Genomic DNA, 23,029 nt, shown 5'->3' with positions numbered 1-23,029 from the left:
ATTCTGGGCCAGCTTGAGCTCTGGCTCCAGCTCTGAGGCCTCTGCTGCTGAAAGCAGGTATCTTGTTTGTTTCGGTTCTATAATCGAAACACTGTATCAACTCCAGCTCTGAGATCCCAGCTGGCTGAAAGCAGGTTTCTGGGGTTTTGTTTAGCTTCTATATTTGTAACAATGTTTCAAACTGGAAGATCAGAGGCCGGCAAGGCAGGCGGGGAACATTGATTTCCTCCGTCACTGAAGCAAGCAAGCCTCATGTTAGTTTCAAGCTGCCTGGCTGCCGGCCGCCATCTTGGCTGGCAGTTAATTTGCATATTGCCCTGATTAGCCAATGGAAAGGGTAGCGGATGTACAGCTAATTACCATGTTTCTCTTTTATTGGATAGGATTAACACCACCATAGTGTCTGATGTTTGAGGCAGAGGAAGCAGGAAGGCCAGTGGGGAGGCTGTTACCAGAGTCCAGTCAGCTGATGGTGGGAGATGCAGGTAGGGCCAGGCTGGGGCTCTGCTCTGGAGGGAGGTCCAGAACTCATTAGCCCAGAGGCAAGGGTCTCTTTCGACCAGGATCAGTGCGTCCATAAGCCCATTTATTTATTTTATTTGCACATTCTAGTCTGACGCCTTCTCTTTCTAAAATAATTTGAGGCTAACTATAGCAAAGGGCTTGTACTTAATAAAACTGAGAAGACATAACTAAAATAAAAAATCGAAGGCAGCCCTAACCGGTTTGGCTCAGTGGCTAGAGCATCGGCCTGCAGACTCAAGGGTCACGGGTTTGATTCCGGTCAGGGGGGTCAAGGGCATGTACCTTGGTTGCGGGCACATCCCCAGTGGGGAGTGTGCAGGAGGCAGCTGATCGATGTTTCTCTCTCATCGATGTTTCTAGCTCTCTATCCCTCTCCCTTCCTCTCTGTAAAAAATCAATAAAATATATTTTTTAAAAAGTCGAAGGCAAAAGAAGCAAATATGTGTGTTTGGGGACTGATCTGAGAAAGCTAAGATCAGGAATCTGCCCAGTCTCCTTGGCTGGCACCTACCAGGGGCTGCTGGTGGGTTGCCAGGGGCAGCGACGGTCTTTCACCATCAGAGGAATGACAGGACCGATGTAGACTCTGCAGTGCTGTATCAAGCTGACGTTAGTGGAAGAAGAATATATCTGCCTTTTAGAGCCCCTCTGGGACTTATAAAACTAAAAATATGCATTTTTGTAGAATTTGATCTGTGACATACTATTATGTCATAAAGGTCTAGATCATCAAGTGCTCTACAAAGAAATGGGGCCTGTTTTAGGGAAAACTACCTGCCTTTTGTTTGAGACTGAATTTAATAAGCAGAAATGTAAATAGTGTGGGGTGTAATTTAGGATACACTCTGAGCCTAAGTATATTCCCCATGCACTTATGGAACCATCACCACTTAAAATCACTACAAAGTAACATTCTGATATGGGCATTGAGCATGGTTTGAATATATCAAGTCTAAATGAAGACAGTATTCTATTGACACAGAAATGCTGTGGAAGTGTATGCTAAAATACACATCGTTTATTGATGATCATTATCCGTACAGACAATTTATTATGTGGCCAAATGATAGTCCCCTTGTCCATATTAGACATTCCTTAAATAATAACAATGAACAGATCAGAAATTATTAAAGAACGGGGAGGATTTATGTGTGGGGAAGATGTTAAAAATAAATGCCAGCAGGGCAGTCAATCAAATTAAGCCTAGTCTTAGTTCTGGAACTTCTGCTTGACTCTGGAAGGGGACCAAACCGAAGGCCTGCTTAAGTCAACATCAGAGGATCAGTGGCAAACTCCTGTTGGCATTGCCCATCGGCTCTAATAGCAAAGATCGCCGTCTCGTGTAGAGACTGGAGAAGGAAAGTAAGCGTCAGAAACAATTTATATGCCCCAAGAAGGCTCAATTCGGGGTTGAAGCTTTAGCAAATATGATTGCAATTTATTTCAAACTGGTGGGTAACGTGACCCAAATGGATACCACTAATGACAAGGTCATACTCCTCCATCAACAGTAGAAATGGCGAGAACGAAATGTGAAGAAAACTATGACCAGTTGGAGGTTTTGCGGGATTTGCTTACTCATGGTGGTTTAGGTTGGCAGTAGCTGAGTGGTGCTGTAAGGGGAGAAAGGGCTTGCTGCCACCATGCGGAGTAGGGTGACGTTCAGGAAGATCACCTGGTCACAGGGACGTGTTGATGTCAGGTGCTCAATGGAGTATGAAGTAGGGATGCACCGGTGACAAAGGTTGGTCCCCAGAGTCCAGGTTTCCTCCAGCTTAACCACACCACGAGGGGCAGTAAAGGGGGCGGGGGGCCGGGCAAGACATTCGTGAGGAATCTGAAGATCTGGTTTCGGGCCCTTGTTGTGCCACTTACTGGGTGACTGGTTGGACAAGCCTTGTGGCCTCTCTGAGCGTGGACGTTTCCATCTGTTGCATGGGGTCAGTGCCTCCTGTCCTGCTTAGCCTCCGTGGAGGGTTGTTGTGAGCATCAGGGGGACAGAGGACACATGGGCCCTTCGAAAAGGCCTGCAAAGATCTTCTCCAGTTGTTTTTTATTATTTGGTGGTAACTAGCTTTCCAGTGGGAGCCGGAGCTGGAGCCAGAGCCACGCGATGGTTAATACTAGAGCCTGGAGATATTTTAGGAAATAATCAATACAAGATGCACTGGGTTGGAGCCACGATAAGACTAATAAGTCTTGACAGTGTGCTGTTTGATAGAATTAATAATTCTTGAGAGAAACATTTAAAAACCTACAGGAGGGGAAAGCAAAGTGCAGTTGGGGAGAGAGCTTAAACCCATGTGGAAACTTGAGAACCATCCACAGAAAGTCAGCTCTCATCCTGCTGCCGTGGGACAGGTTACACACATGTGTACACACATGTGCACACATGTGTACATGCAGGCACACATGCTTATGTGCACACATGCACACCCCACACAGTGCATATACAGTGCATGTACAAGGAAGATGAGCAGTAAATTTTAACAATGGGTCAGGGGCCCCCCACCTTCTAAGGCAGTGGTTCTCAACCTGTGGGTCGCGACCCCTTTGGGGGTCGAACGACCCTTTCACAGGGGTCGCCTAAGACCATCGAAAAACACATATATAATTACATATTGTTTTTGTGATTAATCACTATGCTTTAATTATGTTCAATTTGTAAAAATGAAATTGGGGGTCACCACAACATGAGGAACTGTATTAAGGTGTCGCGGCATTAGAAAGGTTGAGAACCACTGTTCTAAGGAAATGCCCTGCCTCTGAAATTTTAAGGCAAAGCAGCAACAATGGTTTGCGCTGTCCCACTTCTCGCTGGAGGAGAAGCGAGCTCGCTCATGTTGTGGCTGTTGTGTACAGCCGGTGAGAGAGGGCAGTGAGGGGGTGGGGTTTACCCGGTAAATGAGCAAAGCCTGAGATGAACTAGGTCAGACAGGGAAGTAAAGAATATTGCTCTTCCTGTGTCCTCAACCTTCCACTCCACAGTCTTTATCAAGACTGACCCTGGATTGGAGCCAGGCGTTCCGGCTGGCCAGAGGCCAGTGCACAGGCTGCAGGCAGGACTGCGGGGCTGGGCAGCGCCAGGGGCAAACCTGCTAAGGCAGCTCGAAGCCCGAGGGAATCTGTCCGGAGCCTGGCCACAGGCAGACACAGCTGACCTTCTATTGTGTAAGAACATCATCCTGAAGCACTTCTATATGGTCAGAGGCCAGACAGTCACAGAGGGAAGAATGAAAACATTTACGTCTGTAGGATGATGGGGTTAATGTTCATTTAAAAAGTGCTCTGACTATGTTGCACTTTTGTTATAAAAGTACATATGTTTTTTATATAACTGTTAATCCATAAGTTCAGCAAACCATAAGGAAACCTTGACATTGGGCCTGTCCTGTTTCCAGGCAGAGAAAACAAAGAATTTTGTCAGTCGAAGCCCCGTCATAGGAGAAGTGCTCTCCACAGCGGACATGGCCACAGCAGTAACGGTGAGAGGGACTGGGCACCGCCCCCACGAACTGACACTTGGTTTTGAATGACAAGGATTCCTGCAGCTATCAGTCTATTCATGGGAACAGATTTTTGTAAAATGTACAGCTTATAACCCATCCCCCACCCTCCTCTTTACTCATTGCATTCAATCCTGTTTTTGTGTTTTCTTTGCTTTTCCTTTTGTTGGGTTTTGTTGCATTGGGTCAATCAAATATTTGTATTTGTTTAATTTTATAAAAACCGTATCAATCGTTTGTGATTTTCTTTTCTTCACTTAACTATCATCACTGATGGATCCATATGGTTGCATGCCACTACATTCATATTTATCTTTTAAAATATTTTTTTTTGGAATAGTAATGCTCACAGGAAACTACAAAAGTAGTACCTAGAGTCATAAGAACTCTTCACCCAGGTTCCATCGGTGGAGACACCATACATAGTGTATGCAGTATGAAACCAGGAAGTTGGCACTGCCACAGTGTGATCGCTGGACCAGATCTTGTTCAGATTCATAGCTTTCCACACACTCGAGTGTGTGTGTGTGTGTGTGTGTGTGTGTGTGTGTGTGTGTGTTGTTGTTGTTGTTGTTGTTCTGTGCAGTTTGGTTCCATACACAGATTCGAGCAGCCACCATCACAATCAAGATAGGGAACTGGCCTTAGCCGGTTGTTCAGTGGTTAGAGCATCAGCCCCCAGACTGAAGGGTCATGGGTTCGATTTAGGTCAAGGGCACATGCCTTGGTTGCAGGCTTGATCCCTGGGCATGTGTGGGAGGCAACCAGTCGATATGTCTCTCTCACATCGATGATGTTTCTCTCTCTATCTCTCCCCGTTCCCTTCCACTCTCTACAAATCAATGGAAAAATATCCTTGGGGGAGGATTAACAACAAAAAAGATAGAAGACTGTTTCATCATCTCGGACATGCACAGTGCTACCCATTTGCAGTTGCCTCCAACGCCCGCCATCCTGTTTTTTGGCAACCTCTAATCTGTTCTCCGTCTCTGTAGTTTTGCCATTTTGAGAATGATGCACAGCGGAAGTTTGTTCACTTTTGACTGCTGTATTGTATTCCTTTGTGTGGATATGCCCAGCAACCATAAGTCTTAGACTTCTGCATTTTTCTGACCAAAAGGGTATAAAATGGCACTGTGCCATTGGCTTGCTTTGTGTGTCCCAGCGCACCAAAGATGGTGAATGAGTGGCTTGAAGGGCATGCCTGCTGTGGCCCCTCACGGTGCCCCAAGTCCCCAGAAGAGGGTCATTCATGTGGCCCTGCATATATCTTTCCCTCCGTGGACACCCCTGGGCCTCAGAATTAGTCCCTGCATCCACGCCTCAGTCTGATGTTCCCACAGCAGGAATTAAACTAGAGTAGGATGCCAGAATGACCAGACAGGAAGGCCTGTGGATCGGTGGTGAGTCCAAGCTGGCAGTTACTTTGGTTCTGCAGTGTAGTCATCAAAAATATGTAGGAACTAAAATCAAAGAAATTAATGAGTGCCCACTGGGGTGACGGCACCCACCAGGAGGTCCTTCCGGAGAGACCGGCCTCTCTGGGACTTGAGCCAGTCAGGGTCTCTTCCCTTCTGGATGCATCGGCTGTGGCTCCAGAGAGAAGAAATTCAGCTGAGATGCACCAGATGGACCCCCCTTTCAGAAACAATGGAGGACTCTGGTCTACACTCAGGGTCCATCTCACCCCTCCACCTGCCTTCTCTTCAGCCAGGTCTGGTGGAGTGTGACCTGGGAAACCTCCACGGGTGTCCCTGAATTGTGGGCGGGGCCCTCTTGGAATCTCCAGGGTCCGGCATTGAGCCTGGTGCACTGAGTCCTGCGGGGAATGTCTGACTGAATGGGGGGAGGCAGCCTACACAATTGGGCGGAATGTCCCTCAAGTTTGAAATATTTCTCAATCAAAAGCTTTTTAAGAAGTTGTTCTCTTGAATATCCTGGACAAAAATCTGAGTAGATTTAGAGAAATAGATATTTTAAAATGCTTCTCTGATCACTGTGCTGCTTAAAACCCCTTCCTGGCGCTGGAGGGACAGATGCAGGGTCCTGGGAGCAGTGCCTGGGAGCCCCAGGGTAGGCAGGGCGTCCCCACATCTCCCTGCCAGCCCAGAACCGCTGGTGGCCTCTGCCTACTTCCTTTTACCTTCCCCTGAGCTGGCTGTTTACCTGAGCAGGGGCGTCAGCATCAGTTCGTCTCATCATCTGTGCCCACAGGCTGGGCCTGCTTTTCCCTCCATGTCTGCTACCCACTGACTTGCGTGTCCCTGAGCGCTTTGGACAAACACTGTTGTGCTCACACAGCCAAGTGCTGGCCCGCCAGGTTGGCTCAGCAAACAGCTCACAGTGAGGGGCAGGAACGAGAGAGGTGCCAGGGAAGCCTGTCATCCTCACTTAGCTTAGCTTCCTCCCACGACTGGTCCCTTCCTTACTTGAGTCACCTTACTATCGATCTTAGTTTGCCCGGGCTGCGATGATAAAATACTATAGATCAGTGGCTTGAACAACACAAATTTATCTTCTCGCCATTCTGTAGTCTGGAAATCCAAGATCCAAGCCAGCAGGTCCAGTTCCTGGGTAGGACCCTCTTCCTGCAGATGGCTGCCTCCTCCTTGTGTCCTCACAAGAGGGTTGATGGTGGGAGAGAGAGAGAAAGAGGGAGGGAGGCTGGGAGGGAGCACACAAGAGAAATAGCTCTCAGATATCTCTTCTAGGAACACCGATTCAATGGTGAGGGCGCCGCCCTCATGACCTCATCTAAGCCTAATGAGTTCCCAAAGGGTCCATATCCTAATACCACTGCACTGGGGATTAAGGCTTCAGCATATGCATTTGGGGGGATACAGTTCAGTCCATAGCACTGTCCTGTCTGGGGTCACCACTGTCTCAAACAGCGCCTGCAGTGCCTCAGTGTATCCCCTTGGCTCTTGGAATGAAAGCGCCCGGATTCTCACAAAGGTTTTTTGGGAGACCTGCCTTTATTGTTGTGTGGGAGGGGCCTGGCCTGCCACAGCCCGGTGCTGGTGGCTTCCTGGCCCACACGACAGACCACTGGTCCGTGGCAGCAGGGAGACCAAAGACCTGGCGCACGTCCAGTCTCTGAGGTTTAGTCCCAGGTCTGGTGTGTTCCCTCTACATCTGAGGTCATGGTGAGTGGGCTGAGTGGCCTTAGTTTCTCTCCCATGAAGACGGCACTGCCAATGCCCACCCGTAGGCTGTGTTCAGATGGGAGCTGGTGACACCTGTGATATGCTCCATGCCAGGCCTGGGTGCGTGCTGGGGCTGTGACCCCTGAGATGTGGCCTGAGCCCTTCCCAGAACTCTCCGGGGAGTGGCTCACTTAGTAGACTGAGGTGGGGTCAGCCTGCACCCCAGCTCTCACCCAGCTTTCCCTGCTATCATGGGTCGTCGCTCTATCTAGTCCCCATCTAAAGCTTAGAGGCCCAGGCAGGGGACCCCCTCCTTCTCCCTCCATCAGCAATACTTTGCCCTGGTTTACAAAAGACCAGATGAAGTCTTGGCTGCTGACTCTCACCGAATCCTTGCAGCAGCTTCATGAAATGCTCTTAGATGCCAGGCAGGTTGGGGTTGAACCCCAGCCCTGCCATTTCCTCCGGCACAGGCCTGCCAGGTCACTTGCCTCTCCTGAACCTTGGGGTCCTCATCTGACAAGCAGGGTGATGCTTTCTTCTCTGAGTTGTCATGAGAACCAATGACCTCATGTGAATGGAGCTCAGTGCCTGGAAGGCGTGGGCGCTCACTAGTTGGGGTGCTCATCATTCACTCCATTGTCGATGGGGAATGAGGGCTTCTGTGCCATTTGTCCCAGGCCCCACAGCAGGGGGAGCGGCGCGGGCGTTCTACACAGCCACCTTGGTCGCCTTTCTGTTGCTTGGTTGCCTGTTTTCATCCCAGGCCTCGCGAGCCGGACCCTGAGCACACAGGCAGAATGAATGCTTAGGACAGTTATTTGATGGGGTGAACAGGGCGGCCCAGGATGGAGGGCTGACTCTCTGTGGTGTTGGAGTGGCCTCCTTCTCGAGTGAACTGTGAGCTATGTCTGCGGAGAGGAACTGGAGTCTGACAGAGGTGAAGGGGTGGGCATGGCGTTTGACCAGTGGGCTAGCTGTCACTCAGTCATTGGCTTTTGCTCACAGTGGCCTGTGCTGTCCTTGTTTCCAGTGTGGAATAATTTATTGGCTATTTGGTGGTGCGGTCAGGAATCTCAGAAGCCCAGCACATATAACTAAGTGGCTTCAGCCACTCCAGGTAAGGCATGTATCTCAATGATGTCTTCTTTTATGGAGAGCCTTAAAAATTCACAGTGGCTAGGGTGTGTGTGTGTGTGTGTGTGTGTGTGTGTGTGTGTGTGTGTGTGTTTCATGCTCATGCAGAAAAAAAATGAAACAGAATTGGTTCAGCCAGAACTTTGTTTGGAATGAGAATTTATCAATCTCTTTTTTTGTCTTGCATTGAGCCTGTCATATTCTTAACATCACATTAGCTGTCACCAGATGGATTGTAATTTTTTTACATATTTTATTGATTTTTTACAGAGAGGAAGGGAGAGGGATAGAGAGTTAGAAACATTGATGAGAGAGAAACATCGATCAGCTGCCTCATTCACAACCCCTACTGGGGTGTGCCCACAACCAAGGTACATGCCCTTGACTGGAATCGAACCTGGGACCCTTCAGTCCGCAGGCTGACGCTCTATCCACTGAGCCAAACTGGTCAGGGCTGTAACTTTTTAAAATATGTTTTTATTGATTTCAGAGAGGAAGGGAGAGGAAGAGAGAGACAGAAACACCATTGATGAAGGATCCAACCCGCAACCCAGGCATGTGCCCTGACCTGGAATTGAACCGTGACCTCCTGGTTCATAGGTCAATTCTCAACCACTGAATCACACCAGCTGGACTGGATTATAATTTTTTATAATTATTTCCAACTCACCTCTTCCTCTCTCATCAGCATTCCTAATGATCGGAGAGGTCTGTAGTTAGTCAGAGTGGCCACCTGAGCAGCTAACCCCCTTCTAACATCTGGTTAACTCCAGGAGCAGAAATACACTGGGATGTTTGCAATGACTAAGAGGGGCCATGGGAGCAATGTGAGAGGGATCCAGACCGAAGCCACTTGTGACCTCACTGCACAGGCGAGGATTCTTTCCCTTGTTGTGTGGTTCCGGGCAGTAGGTCACCTGCAGAAAACCAGCCTCTCTCTCTGACCGAGCCCAACTTCACACCTTCTGGCTATACCCTCTGGGATGAGGCGCTCTGATTCACAGCAGTCATCTAAGTGCTTCAGTGGAGGTGGACATGTGCTAATACCAGTCATCACACAGCACCTACCATGTGCTGTGTTTACCTCCATGACTCTAATACCAGCCAGTGCTTACACAGCACTTATTATGTGCTGTGTCCACCTCCATGTGTCTAATACCAGTACCACACAGCACCTACCATGTGCTGTGCTCAGCTCCATGAGTCTAATACCAATCAGTGCTTACACAGCACCTACTATGTGGTGGGCACTGTTCTAAGCACCTTCCATGCCCTCAATAAATAATGCCCGTGACAACTCTATGAGAAAAGTGCCAAAGCTGCTTGGCTGTCCTTTCTTACAATAGTGGGTTAGTGATGGGATGTCAGTGTGGGTACTCTCCAGCGCACTGTGTGGCAGGAGGGCATTGTCCGTGCTGTGTCTTCCTCACCTGGAGCCAGGTCCTCGGTGCTGGCATTGTGCCATGTTCTTATTCGTTACCTGCACAAAAATCCATAGGACAACCAAAGCCAACATTTCACATCGTACCTTTCCTATGTTTACTACATGTGATGAACTCCAAGAGTTTCCCTCCCCTTCTCGTTAATTAAAAGTTGCTTGAGATGCAGACCCTCTCTATTGATATTTCCACTGTGGGTCACAACCGGCCACGTGCAACCCTGCTCTGCAGATCCCCGCCCCCCCTTCTTTAGCTCCTACTCCCCCTGAATAAAGAAAACAGATGTGTACTTATTTCACTTTTTGTTATAGTTTCTTGTTTGATATTGGGTACCAAGGAGAACTACAAAGGAACAAACACATTTCGAAGTTCTTTCTAGGAATGAGTTTGTGTACATGTACGTATGCAAGCCTGCGCCTGAGTATGGTTGTGGCCTGTGCATGTGTGTGTGGCTGGTCGACCAGGTCTTCATTTTTGCTGAGTTTGAACTTTAGAGCCTGGGCTTTTGTAAGTAGGTTTTCCTGACCCACAAAGGCTAGCTGCTCAGTGTTGGGAAAGACAGGTTCAGGTGAGGGCTGTGTTGGAGGGTGCCTGCCTTTCCTCCTGGTGCTGGTTGTCTTAAGCAGCCAGTGATGTCTGCCGCAACCTTTTGCAGTAAGTGTTGAGGATCTGAAGAAGGGGCCGTGCACAAATGAAAACACTAGACGAGAAATATGAGTTTAGAAGGCATGGGAAGGCCAGGTGGAAACCTCTCTCTAGAGGAGATGCTCACTTCTGGCCGGTCTGCTTTTTGTTTACTTGAATGCACATTCGTCCTTAGCAATGCAAACGGGCATATCAACAAAGTTTGGTAAACAGTAGAAGGATTGTCAGGTTAGGAAACTGCCTTCAGCCATTGAGGCCATAGCAGGGCAATATTATGCTGATTTTCAGCCCTGCTGAGTATCAAAGTGCATTGGCCTTCCAATGGGTCTTTTTGCATTAATGCTAACTACTGTTGGTTTTAGCCTCCGGCAGATGTCCAAGGTCATGATAACAGCAACAGTGAGGACTGCCCTTTAGTGAAGGCTCACTGCGAGCTCAGCTCCATGTCAGACACCCTCTGCATCGTGTACTGTATCCCCTCACAGCCCGTGAACTGTCAGTGAGCTGCTTCCGTTCACTGAGCACGTGTGTGCTGGGCACAGGCTCAACCCTCTACCTGCCACATTGTTAAATGTTCTATACCTACAGGAAGGTATCACTGTCCCTATTTTACAGGTGGAGAAACTGCGGCTCACAGGGGTTAAGAAACTGATTCTGGCTGTGCAGTTCACGAGCAAGTCTTAGGTTCTAGTGTGATCATCCCTCATAGCTTCGCTTTCCTGCTAAGAGATGGGGGCTGACATCTTGTGGGTTTGGGCTGACCAACATTTCCTCTCCCTAAACCATGGTATTGAAGTCACCTTGCTGTCATTAAAGGGAAAACTACCCTCACCCACATTTATTTATTTGTTTCATCTTACAGTTATTTTTTCCACAAAAATAATTTCCCTGTGCTGGTCCCCTTTCCCCTCAACAGCACAAACGACGCAGCTCCCTGGTGTGAAACCATGATGATGCAGGGACTCCGGTGGATGCTGAGTCTCCGGAGGACGGCATAGAGCGGGTGGAGGTCTCATGTGCTGTCGTGCTTCCCCTTCCTGTCCCTTTAAACTATTAGAGCATATCAAAGAGCCTCCACTCCCTCGAGGACTGTTCCAGCCTCTCACAGTTTTGGGTTATTCCTTCCCCTGTGTTGGTTGTTTCATTTATTTTTTTAGGTGGGGGTGGGTGGTGGTATAGATAGTTAAGAGGTAAAAGTTTTATTTTTATATTTTATGCTAAATTTAACAAATAAATGAGGCTATAACATCTCTCGGGCGAAGGTATCTTAATTTTTATTTATTTATTTATGTTTTTAATCCTCACCCAAGGATATTTTTCCATTAATTTTTTAAAATATATATATATTTTAAATATTTTATTGATTTTTTACAGAGAGGAAGGGAGAGAAATAGAGAGTTAGAAACATCGATGAGAGAGAAACATCGATCAGCTGCCTCCTGCACATCTCCCACTGGGGATATGCCCGCAACCCAGGTACATGCCCTTGACCGGAATCGAACCCGGGACCTTTCAGTCCGCAGGCCGACGCTCTATCCACCGAGCCAAACTGGTTTCGGCTTAAAATATATTTTTATTGATTGCAGAGAGGAAGGGAGAGGGAAAGAGAGATAGAAACATCAATGACGAGAGAGAATCATTGATCGGTTGCCTCCTGCATGCCCCCCACTGGGGATGGAGCCAGCAACCTGAGCATGTGCCCTTCACTGGAATCGAACTTGGGATCCCTTCAGTCTTCAAGCTGACACTCTATCCACTGAGTCAAATCAGCTAGGCCCTAGCTGCTAGGGCATCCATTGATTTTTTTTTTAGAGAGAGAGTGGAGGAGAGGGAGAGAGAAACATTGATGTGAGACAAATCAATTGGTTGCCTCCCGCACACACCCTGCCTGGGGCTGGGGATTGAGCCTGCAATGGAGGTATGTGCCCTTGACTGGGAATCGAACCCTTGACTCTTCAGTCCTAGGGCCAACCCTCTAACCACTGAGCAAACTGGCCAGGGCCATCTTAATTTTTAGAACTTAGAGCAGTGACCACTCTGCTGGCCTTCAACAAAGCATGATACTAGGAGCCGACACACATGGTGTGCATTATGCAGATCAGCTACAACGCCAGCATTTGGGCTGATGCAAACTTTCCAAATCAAGTGTTTTTGCCAAAAGTGACAAACCTCCTTTCCCAGAGCATATCAGATGTTTACGGGGACGGGGGCCTCCTGCCATTCCCTCCCTGCCAGATCTTTCCTGCCAGGCCAGTGGTTTCTGCTACTACCCCTTCTTCCCTCGAGGTGTAATCTTCGCCTCCCACATGGACTGTTGTTGTTTTTTTGTTTGTTTGTTTTTAACTGCACCCCAGGGATTAAGCCTCAAACAGTTCCTTTCTTTGAGAAGTCCTGGCTGGTCCACCAAGACCAGGGCAGCCTCGGAGGCCTCTCTTAAAAGGATGCAGCCATGTCCATTTATATCCTCTGCAAAGCCCTTGCACATGTGAAAACTGCCTGCGCAAACATGTGTCAGAGCGGGTTTTCTTAGGCTTCAAGGCTGCATTTCTTGGCCAGAAGGAAAGTGGAATCTGCATACTTTTGAGTCTGAAACCTGAGAGAATCTTTCCTTGATCAATAGCTTGTTGGTTTAGTTCAGTCACATCGTCAATATTGTCGGCTCCAATTAAATGAGATTTCCCCTGGACGCCCCTGCCTGGCCCCGGTGCCTTGTATTCAGAGCTGGCCATTGTGGCGTTTCAGGGTAACGCAGGTGGCGAGTCAAATTAGGGAGAACCAGCGGGTTAGGGGAGCATGTCCATTGTGATCCTGTGCTGCTGGCTTCCAGGGGTAAGGGAAGAAAACCGTGTTCTGAGCAGAGACTTAAACAGAAACCTGCATTTTCTTCTCACTTCTCCCTGATCAGGGTTCTTTTCAGACTGTTGTGAGCTGGAATCCTTGATCATGTTAAGAAGACAACCTGCATGACACATTCTAAGATTATTTTTCTTTTCTTTTAAAAAAATTATCTTTACTGTTGAAGGTATTACAGATGTCCCCCATTTCCCCCTCCATCCAACCCCCTCCCCAGGCCTTCACCACACTATTGTCTGTGGCCAGGGGTTATGCATATACTAGTATGTATATAAGTTCTTTGGTTGATCTCTCCCCACTCAGCCCCTCACCCCTGCCTTTCTTCTGAGATTCCTCAGTCTGTTCCATGCTTCTGTGTCTCTGGATCTGTTTTGTTCAACAGTTTGGTTTGCTCATTAGATTCCACATATGAGCGAGATCATGTGATATAAGATTCTTTTTCTTATAAGATAGAGAATCATTTACAAATGGTTCTGAGGGCTTGTATGTGTGAACCTTTTTGGGAAGTTCTGAAAGAGCCATCAAAGCCTTAACTAAGTTATTTGTTTTTATACAAATCAAAAAGGTTTGGGCTGAGGGCCTAAGCAGTGGAGGGAGCAGGGCATGGCTGCCTGTTGGTTTTGCTGGCATTGAGCACACTGTTTTGACCTTTGGTTAGTTGGTTGGTGTTTGAATGACAGACCTTTCTTACGGAGGCAGTGATATTCATGACCCGGGTCACAGGGATGGGCAGGAGGAACCAAGTGATTAGTCCTGAAGGAGTGATACCCAGCAGACAAAAGGAAACACATGGATGTGGAGTTGGACCCCAGGTCATTGGACATCCATTTTATCTTGTGAACCTCATAGGTGAGATGTTTGGGGGACAGGTGTGTATGGAGAGCTGAACGGATATTACTGGGCTTTTAGGGGTCTGGGTGTTGGATTATTTAAAATCAGAGCCTCAATGTGTCTAGAGAGAAAGATGTTGATCATTGAAGAAAGTCTTTAGATGTTGAAGCCCAGTGGCTCAGGAGTAGCACACATGTCAGCCCACCATTATAACAGAGAGAGACCAGGAAGGAGGTCTTTTAGCCAATGAAAACTGGCACCTTATTTTCCTGATGGAAGAGTCATTGAAATGCTTTCATTTCTAGTCATTTTCACGGGAGGTGGAGGTGAGTGTATGAACTGAGGTGGTGGTATAGGGCCTTGACCTCACAAGGCTGAGCCAGATGGCTTGGTTGTCTCCTGCTCTGCTGTGATGTCATCCCAGTGGGCGCACTTCACGGTGCGGGCCTGTTTCACAGTCATCCTTGCACTGAGCCGAGGTGTTGGAATGAGCTTAAAGAAGAGAAATGCCATAGCTTTGCTGTTTCTGTAGGAGTTTGTGATCCACACACCATGTGAAGATGCTAAAAAGATGTACATCGGAAATGCCATGCACGGGAACTACGCTGCGGTCTTTGCCCAGCTCATTGTGGTTGGATGGTGTTAAGGTTGGTCATCACAGAAAATGAGAATGATTTTCCTCACCATCACTGCTCCCCAGTGAGCACTTGACCCTGAAAACACAAGCACAGTGCTGTATTTATCCTATATAATAAAAGCCTAATATGCTAAGTGTCCGGTCATCCCAGTCATCAGTTCAACCAAAGTGTAATATGCTAATGCTCAACAGATTGCTATGACATGCACTGACCACCAGGGGGCAGACGCTCAGACTGGTAGTTAGCTTGCTGCTGGGGACTGGCCAATTGGGACCGAGCGAGATAGGCAAGACACACCCTGGAGCCATCCCAAGGCCTCTCCCAGGCTGGCCAACCTGCGTCCCTCCCTGGCCCCAATCGTGCACCGGTGGGGTCCCTTGGCCTGGCCTGCGCCCTCTCGCAATCCAGGAACCCTTGGGGGATATTGAAGAGCCGGTTTCGGCCCGATCTCGCAGGGACCCCACTGGTGGACGAATTTGTGCACTGGGCCTCTAGTCTTGTAATATTTGTGATGATAAAATTGACCAGACATTTAGATGTTATACACTGTTATCTGCGATCAACTGTGTCTTGCCCCAGGAAGTTGTAAAGCTTTATTCCTATCTTTTTTTTTTTTTCTTAATCGTCACCTGAGGATATGTTTATTGATTTTTTAGAGAAAGAGAGAAACATTGATGTGAGAGAAAAACATTGATTGGTTGCCTTCTGTACGTACTCTAACCGGGGATTAAACCCACAACCTATGTATGTGTCCTGACTAGGAATTGAACCTACAACCTGTTTCATGAACCCACAACCTTTTTGGTGTACAGGGCAACACTCCACCAACTGAGCCACCAGCCAGGGCTTTACTCCTGTCTTTAGAAGCATAGTTTAGTCACCATCTCTTCACCTTCCTTAGGGCCCCACTGCTTTATTGTTCCTGTCTGAGACGAAAATGGAAGCTTGTACCCAGGAGTGACTGTGGTTGATATGATGTACAAAGAAGGTGAGTCCCCAGGAGACTCCCTCCTGCCCTCATTGGCACTTCCTGCCTGCTCCCACCTGCCTGAGGAGAGTCCAGCCCAGCTCTCCCAGACGGTGAGGCAGGAAGACGGACTCTGAGGCCTGGTTAGAGTCTGTACAGGCTAGAGAGCATCGAGGGGTGCCACTTACACATATGCATTGGTCTCGTTTCCTCCCAGCCTCTGATGCCTATTGAGGAGGCAGCTCTGCCCTGAGCGGTATCGTCCCCTCTCCTTGGACTTGTGAGCTCTCAGGGGCAGGTTGAGGACTCTCTTTCCTGCCCCTGCGCCCCAGCTTCTGGTGCTGGTGCCCACAAGGCCCCTGGTATGTCCTAAGCTAGACTCCATAGACTAGTGTTGGAGGCTACAAGTCTGAGATCAAGGTGTGGGCAGGGTTGGTTCCTTCTGAGGCTGAGGAAGGGTCTGCTCCAGGCCTCTGTCCTTGGCTTATAGGTGTCTTCATGTTCACATGATGTTCTCCCATGTGTGTCTGTGTCCAAATTTCCCCCTTTTACTAGTATTAAGGACACCAGTTGCTAATGGCCTCATTTTGAGTTGTTTACCTCTGTGAAGATCCCATCTCCAAAGAAGGTCTATTCACAGGTGCTGGGGGTTAGAACTCCAACGTATGGATTTGGGGACACACAGTTCAACCAATAGTGCTTGGTGGAGGGGTCCACTCTGTGGGCTTTACTGGTCATCCCCAGCCAAGATCAAGCCAAGCCAAGAAACAGATGGGGGAGGACGGAAAAAAATGAGAGAGAAGAAAGGGCAGGGAAAGAGAGGAGGGAAGAAGGCAATCCTTTGGTGGAGGGGTGGTCTTACCCCTGCCCCTTCAAGTGTTTCAACCACTGAGCACTGGGCACTGCGAGGCCACAGGACTGGGCTGCAGGTGTGTCTGCGAGAGCTTTGCATGTGTCCTACAGGAACCAGGGCCAAAGGCCTGGCTGGCCCTGCCTCTGACAGTGCCCCCGTGTCAGTGTTACTGAGAGCAGGGGCTGGCCCTCGTGAGGTGGGGCAGACCCTGAAACACCGCCACCTCAGAAAGCCTGCGTGGTGCCCTGTGAGCTCCCAAATTCAAGTGTGTCCTTGTCCAGGGCGATGTTCTAAATAGAGATGTTCTCCCCCCAGACTAAGGCTTCCCAGGGTGGGTGAACAAGTGGACCCAGCTCCGACATGTCATGAGGAAGCGGGCTGGCAGGTTTCAGAAGCCTGCTGATGGTCCGGTTGCCCACCCACCCACTGCTATCCTGGTCCTGTGGCCATCTTCCTTGTCTTTTAGGCATTTGCTTAACACACTTGCCCATCTGTTGGGATGGAGGCTTCGGGAGGGAGAGGCACCCATGGTCTGTGCTCCTGGGGGAGTCAGGGCTTTCCTCCCCTCTCTGTTCTGTCTGACATTCTTTCTGCTGCCTGGAGCGTGCCCTTTCCCATCACAGCAATTGCTCAGACAGGCAGGCGTGGCCCCAGAGACCCCACCCGAGCCCCAGGAAGGCACAGCCATTTAAGGTAACAGCAAAAAGCACCCCCAACCCCCAGCCCCCACACAGTGCATCGCACTTCTGGAAAGGGCTTTGCATTTGTGTGGAGCGGGGCCTGGGAGTAGCAGGGCCAGCATTTCTGAGGCTGGCGTGCATTCGCCCTGCAGTTCCATTTCTTTTCTGCTCTCTCTATGTCCGCCTGGTGTGGATAATGGGATTTTAATATTTGAGGAGGTTCGGATACCAAGGGACAACCTGCTGGATCAGTGGGTGGTTCCTCCTTACCTCATTTCCTGTGTGTGTGATCTCATTGCTTCCAGCCCGGGCCTGGCTCTTGGCCTCCTGGGCTGCAGGTCAGGGCTTTGTTCTCATTACCACTCCTGCTCGGCTGTTGACAACTAACTGGAAAGTGCAGATAAACAAACAGGAAAAAATTAAAGTGGTCCGAGATGCTATTACCCTGACACAGTGTGTGTCATACTGTAACGTATAACTTTTTAGACTTTTCTCCATGGTGATACGCCTATCTAAAGAGAGAAATATCTTTAAGATTACTGAATGAGATCCTCTTATGAATTCTTCTTTACAACTTTAATCTCTGCTTCACCTTATATGTCAGATGTTTCTGTGAATAGTACACACCCGTGCCTGGTCACTGTTAACACTGCTGTGAAAGACTGTGAAATAAATGATCTATGACTTACGTACTCAGTCACTATTGTTCGGTATTTAGGGTGTTAGTGACTGCTTTGCAGGAGGTAGGACACTACCTTTCCGTGTTGCAGGTGATAAAACGAGCGCTGCTGGGTGGATACTGTCACAGGTGCTCAGGGCCACTGCCCAGCTTCCCCGGGTGCGGCCCAGGTAGTTAGACAGTGAGGTGAAGGCGGCTTCTCCAGCCGTGGTCCGGGGCTCACAGCGCTCTTCGCAGAGCCTCAGAAACACCAGTTCCTTTCCTTTCCTCGGCAACATTTCCTGTATCCAGTTAAAATCCTGGACCACAGCCACATTTAAATCTGTAAAAAGGCCCGCAGTCAGGCTTGCTCCTGCTTTCCTATGGATTTTCCTTTTGCACTTCACTCCTTTTTGTTGCTTGCAAGTTCTTGTCAGCAGATAAATGTCATGGATGACAAAAGTTTAATAAAAATGTGAGGGAAACAGACTTAAATGGACCCAATTCTGTTTGTTAACCCCCTGCCCACAGCCCTTGAATTGCTTGGAGGTAACAAAGGCTTCTTTGCAGCTTCCCCTGGTGCAGCCCTTAGGCCCCAGGCGCTGCCAGTGCCCATGACCCCAGATGCCTGCACATTTCCTGATCACTATGGCATCACTCCACTGGGAGATGGGGTGGAGGGCAGCAGAGCTACAGGTGTGAGCTCTCCCCATCTCCTCCTCCCTCACGGGGCCTCAGTGGCCTGGACAGCCCTCTCCCAGAAGCTGGACCCACTGGCTTAGCATTCATCTAATGCACCAGAGATTAGAAAGTAGGTTAGACCAGAAAGAAAAGTGATAGGAAGCTACCTAGTCCGTAGAAGATAGGAGCATACATAGAATACTCTTTGGTAAGTAAGATTTGATTTTAAAGACATTCCATGGACATTTAGGCTTCCTTCGTCCCCCTCCCCCATACATATAGTACAGATCAGCAGCAGCAACACAGATGTTTTGTGGGAGGCATCCCACTTTGGGGGTGCTGGTTTATCACTTGATCAAAAATGGGTCAGTAAATAGACAGAATGAAATCACGATCAAAATCGCAGTTGCCTTTTCTTCTGCAGAAATTAAGAAATGATCCTAAAATTTGTATGGAAATGTAAGAGACTTAGAATAGTGATAACAATCTTGATAAAGAAGAAGAAAGTTGGTGGACTCACACTTCTGATTTGAAAACATACTACAAAGCTATAGTAATCAAGACAGTGTGGTATGGACATAAGGATATACATCTATCTATCTATCTATCTATCTATCTATCTATCTATCTATCTATCTGTCTATCTCCACAGTGGATTAGGACAGAGAGTCTAGAAATAAACCCTTACATTTATGGTCAATTGATATTCAACAATGGTGACAAGATAGTTTAATGGGGAAAAAAGTCTTCAACAAACATGCTGGGACAACTGAATATTCACATGCAAAAGTATAAAGTTGGATCTTTACCTCGTACCATATATACAGATGAACTCAAAATGGATCATAGATCTAAGTGTAAGAGCTAAAACTATAAAACTCTTAGAAGAAAACATAGGTGTAAATCCTTGAGACCTTGATTTAAGCAATGATATATTATTAGATGTGATACCAAAAGCACAAGCAGTCGAAGGAGAAATAGATAAGTTGGACTTGATCAAAATTAGCAAACTTTTATGCTTAAAAGAAAGACAAATCACAGAATGGGAGAAAATATTTGCAGATTATGTATATCATGAGGCTCTACTATCCAGAATATAAACGGAATTATTATAGACCCACAATGAAAAAGATATATGACCCAATTAAAAAATGGGCAAAAATCTAAATAGGTGCTTCTCCAAAGAAAATATACAAAAGGCTAATAAGCATATGAAAAGATGCTGAACATCATTGTTGTTAGAGAAATGCTAATGAAATCACATTGAAATACCACTTCACACCCACTGTAGTCTCTCTAATAAAAGAGACAATGATAACAAGTATTGGCAAAGATTTAGAGAAATCAGAACCCTCATACATTGCTGGTGGGATGTAAGATGGTTTTGCTGATTTGGAAAAGACTGGCAGTTATTCAAAACTTTAAAGGTTTCATATGACCCAACAATTTTACTCCTGGGTACATATGAAAACACTGTCTACAAGGGAATTGAAAACATCTGTCCACATAAAAACTTGTACACAAATGTTCATAGCATAATTATTCATAACAGCTAAAAACATAGAAACAACACAAATATCTATAAACTGATGAATGAATAGACAAAATATGGTAGGTCCATACAATGGAATATCATTTGGGCCATAAATAAGAATGAAGTACTTATATACACGCTACAATATACATGGAAATTGAAAACAGTGTGCTAAGTGAAAGAAGCAGACACAAAAGCCACATGTTGTAGGATTCCGTTTACATGAAATGTCCAGAATAGACAAATGCCTAGAGATAGAAAGTAGATCAAGGTTGTTGGGACCTGAGGGTGCGGAGTATGGTATAGGGCTTCTTTTTGGGGTGATGAAATGTTTTGGAATTAGATAGTGACAATGATTGTACAACTTTGCGAATATATGAAAAACCATTGAATTGCACACTTTAAAAGGGGGCGTTATGGTGTGGATTATATCCCAACAACTCTCAGGGCTTTATGGACAGTGTTCACTCTCAGGCTCTGGTGTTGGGTTGATGATAGCGATCCTCTCGCCTGTCTTTGTCAGGGCCACTGCCGAGCCCCAAAACCTGCTTTTCCTTGTCAGCATCTCCTGGGGAGGCACCTGCCCTGCTGACTCCTGAGGGAGGTTGCAGGATGTGAGGACATGAGACTTCCTCTGTGGGCAGGGGGGAGCTGCCTGACCTCCTTGCTGGGGGTGCCATGTTCTTCTCTTTTGTTAACACACCTCTCTTTCCACTGCCTCTCCCCACCACAGGTTCAGGTGTGTGACCCAGATGGGCAGTACCATTCCCCTATTAAGAACAAGAGTGCAAGATTCAACGCGATGCTGCCAGCACTGACCCCTTTGAGATCAGCGGTGACTTTCCAGGCTATCGGCGCCATGAAGGTAGCTGACGCTCATTGAACTTACCTCACTGTGCGTTCTCTGCATGTTCTGGGGGTGATAATTCCAGGAGCTGAGCTTCCTGAGCCACAGTTGGTGTAAGATGGTCAGTCACTAAGTAGAGACCAAGAGTGCCAGTTGGCCACATAGAACATTCCCGCACACTGTTACCACGGGGTCTGCCCATTCATCTGCAGCCAGCTGTGTGTTGCTGATCACGGTGTGGACACATTGCACTGCGGCAAGAGAGCCACAGAAGGTGTCTCTGGGAGAATGGCTGGTTCGGAACAAGCATGTCTGCTGAAAAGCAGCCCAAGCTGCCCCGTGTAGATGAGGCTGGCAAGACTTGGCTGAGTTCACAGGGCCATTTGGGGTGTGGCATCAGCACTGCAGGCTGGAGTCTGTGAGATCAGACCCCCAGAGGCCTTTTCTGCCTCCTCTTCCCCCACTCTCCATATACTGGTTTGGAAAAAGTGGCCAGGAGAGAAAGTTCTGGAAGACCCCCTTCTCACCCTCAGGACTCAGCACTGTGTTCTCTGAGTCCTCTCTGTCCCTTTGCATGAGGGAAAAGCCTGCTTTGAGCTCCACTGAGCTTGGTGAAGCTGGGAAAAATGAAGATGCCCATCGATACACATTGGTGGCTAGATCCAGCGTTGCCATCAACAAGGAATATATTTCATTCACCTGATTCCAGGCCTGACATCAGCACACAGTCGTCTGAATAGTAGGAAGATTCTTCCTTAATCACTTCTCCCAGGTCTGTCCCATTCACAGGAAGCCTGCCACCCTTCCCGCCAGCGGGCACAGCTGTGATGCTGAAAACCTGCTCAGTGCCAAGCCAGCGACTGATGCCCACCTTGGACACTGCCCCTGCGCCTGTGTTTCGGTGGCTCTTGACATGGGTGAGAGGATGTGCAGCTCTGAGGTCCCGCATAGGGAGTGGCTCAGCTGCTCTCCTGGGCTGGATCGTCCGAGGGATGAACGAGGCCCTAGGAGAAGCCTGTCATGCAGGCACAGGGTGAGGCCAGGGCGCCCACAGGGTGTCTAATGCTGAGGAAACCGACTTCGTGCCTGTGATAGAAGCTGTTTCAGGACACCAGAGAGAGGCAAAGGGAGAGAAGCCAGATGAGCCCGTGATGCACCATAGAGAAGGTGGGTCAGAAATCTGCACAGGAGCCTTTGTCACAGTGGCCTCCGCGCCCTGTGAGGAGCATGGAGAAAAGCACAGTGGCTACCGTGGGGAGAGGGTGGCAGAGTCCAGTGGGGCAGGTGTAGGAAGGTGGGTGGCCTCCCAGCAAACAGCTGATGTGAAATATCCCAGGTCTGGAGCAGTGGCGTGGGTGCAGGTAGGGGAGACAGAATGGGTGATTTTTAAAAGGCAGCATTCTCCAGGCTCCGGGCCATCATTGAGGGGCCAGCCCCTGCTGACCCCAGAGGCTCTTGCAGGGCCACACTGCCATCAATTCCTTGTTGGGCGTCTGACACGCATGCTTCATTCCTGGCAGAGTGGAGGCCTTCTCCCGACCGTGGGCTCTGAAGCCAGATACCCTGGGCTCTAGTCTCAGCCTGGACGTGACCAGCAGTGGGTTCATGGGCCAGTCAGCAGCTCTCTGCCTCAGTTTCTCAGTCTGTAAAATGGGCTTTCCGCTAATGTGAGGCACAAGTGGGGGTGCTGTGCTGCTGTAGAGCAAGTGCTCAATAGCTCAGTGCTCTTACCGAAGTGGCACTGGTGCTGCTGGTGCTGCTGCTGCTGATACTGGGAAGATTGGACTTGCCTGTAGGGAAGGACTAAATGGACTTTTCCAGGAAACAAATACCTGGACCTCCAGGTATGAGGCGATCTGATGCGTCTACAGAGGCGCACCGTGTCTCAGATTCTTGGGCATCTGCAGCAACAATGACCCCCGCCCCCCCGTCACCTGCCCTGTCCAGGAGGTGGATTTGCCAAGTGGTGGGAGACCCCTGGCAGAGCTTGGCAGACCTGGACTCTGCGCGCTCAACCCTGATGGACAGCAACGCTGGCCACTGTGACCTCATCGCCAGCGTCTGGGAGGATGATCTCACCAGCCCTCTT

At 48.4% G+C, this 23,029-nt stretch overlaps 1 protein-coding gene across 1 annotated transcript; it reads left to right on the top strand.

The window, feature by feature from the left end:
* Window positions 1–479: 479 nt before the first annotated feature.
* Window positions 480–20,976, top strand: ACOXL (acyl-CoA oxidase like). Its single transcript, XM_059660806.1, is given in 8 exon segments — window positions 480–485; window positions 3,927–4,010; window positions 8,211–8,297; window positions 9,088–9,186; window positions 14,615–14,729; window positions 15,622–15,711; window positions 17,402–17,478; window positions 20,833–20,976. Coding segments are annotated over 8 exon segments (702 nt in total).
* Window positions 20,977–23,029: the final 2,053 nt, after the last annotated feature.

Source organism: Myotis daubentonii, chromosome 12 (assembly GCF_963259705.1).
Source record: "Myotis daubentonii chromosome 12, mMyoDau2.1, whole genome shotgun sequence".
In the NCBI taxonomy this organism is placed as follows: Eukaryota; Metazoa; Chordata; class Mammalia; order Chiroptera; family Vespertilionidae; genus Myotis; species Myotis daubentonii.
This window is presented reverse-complemented; position numbering and strand designations above follow the sequence as displayed.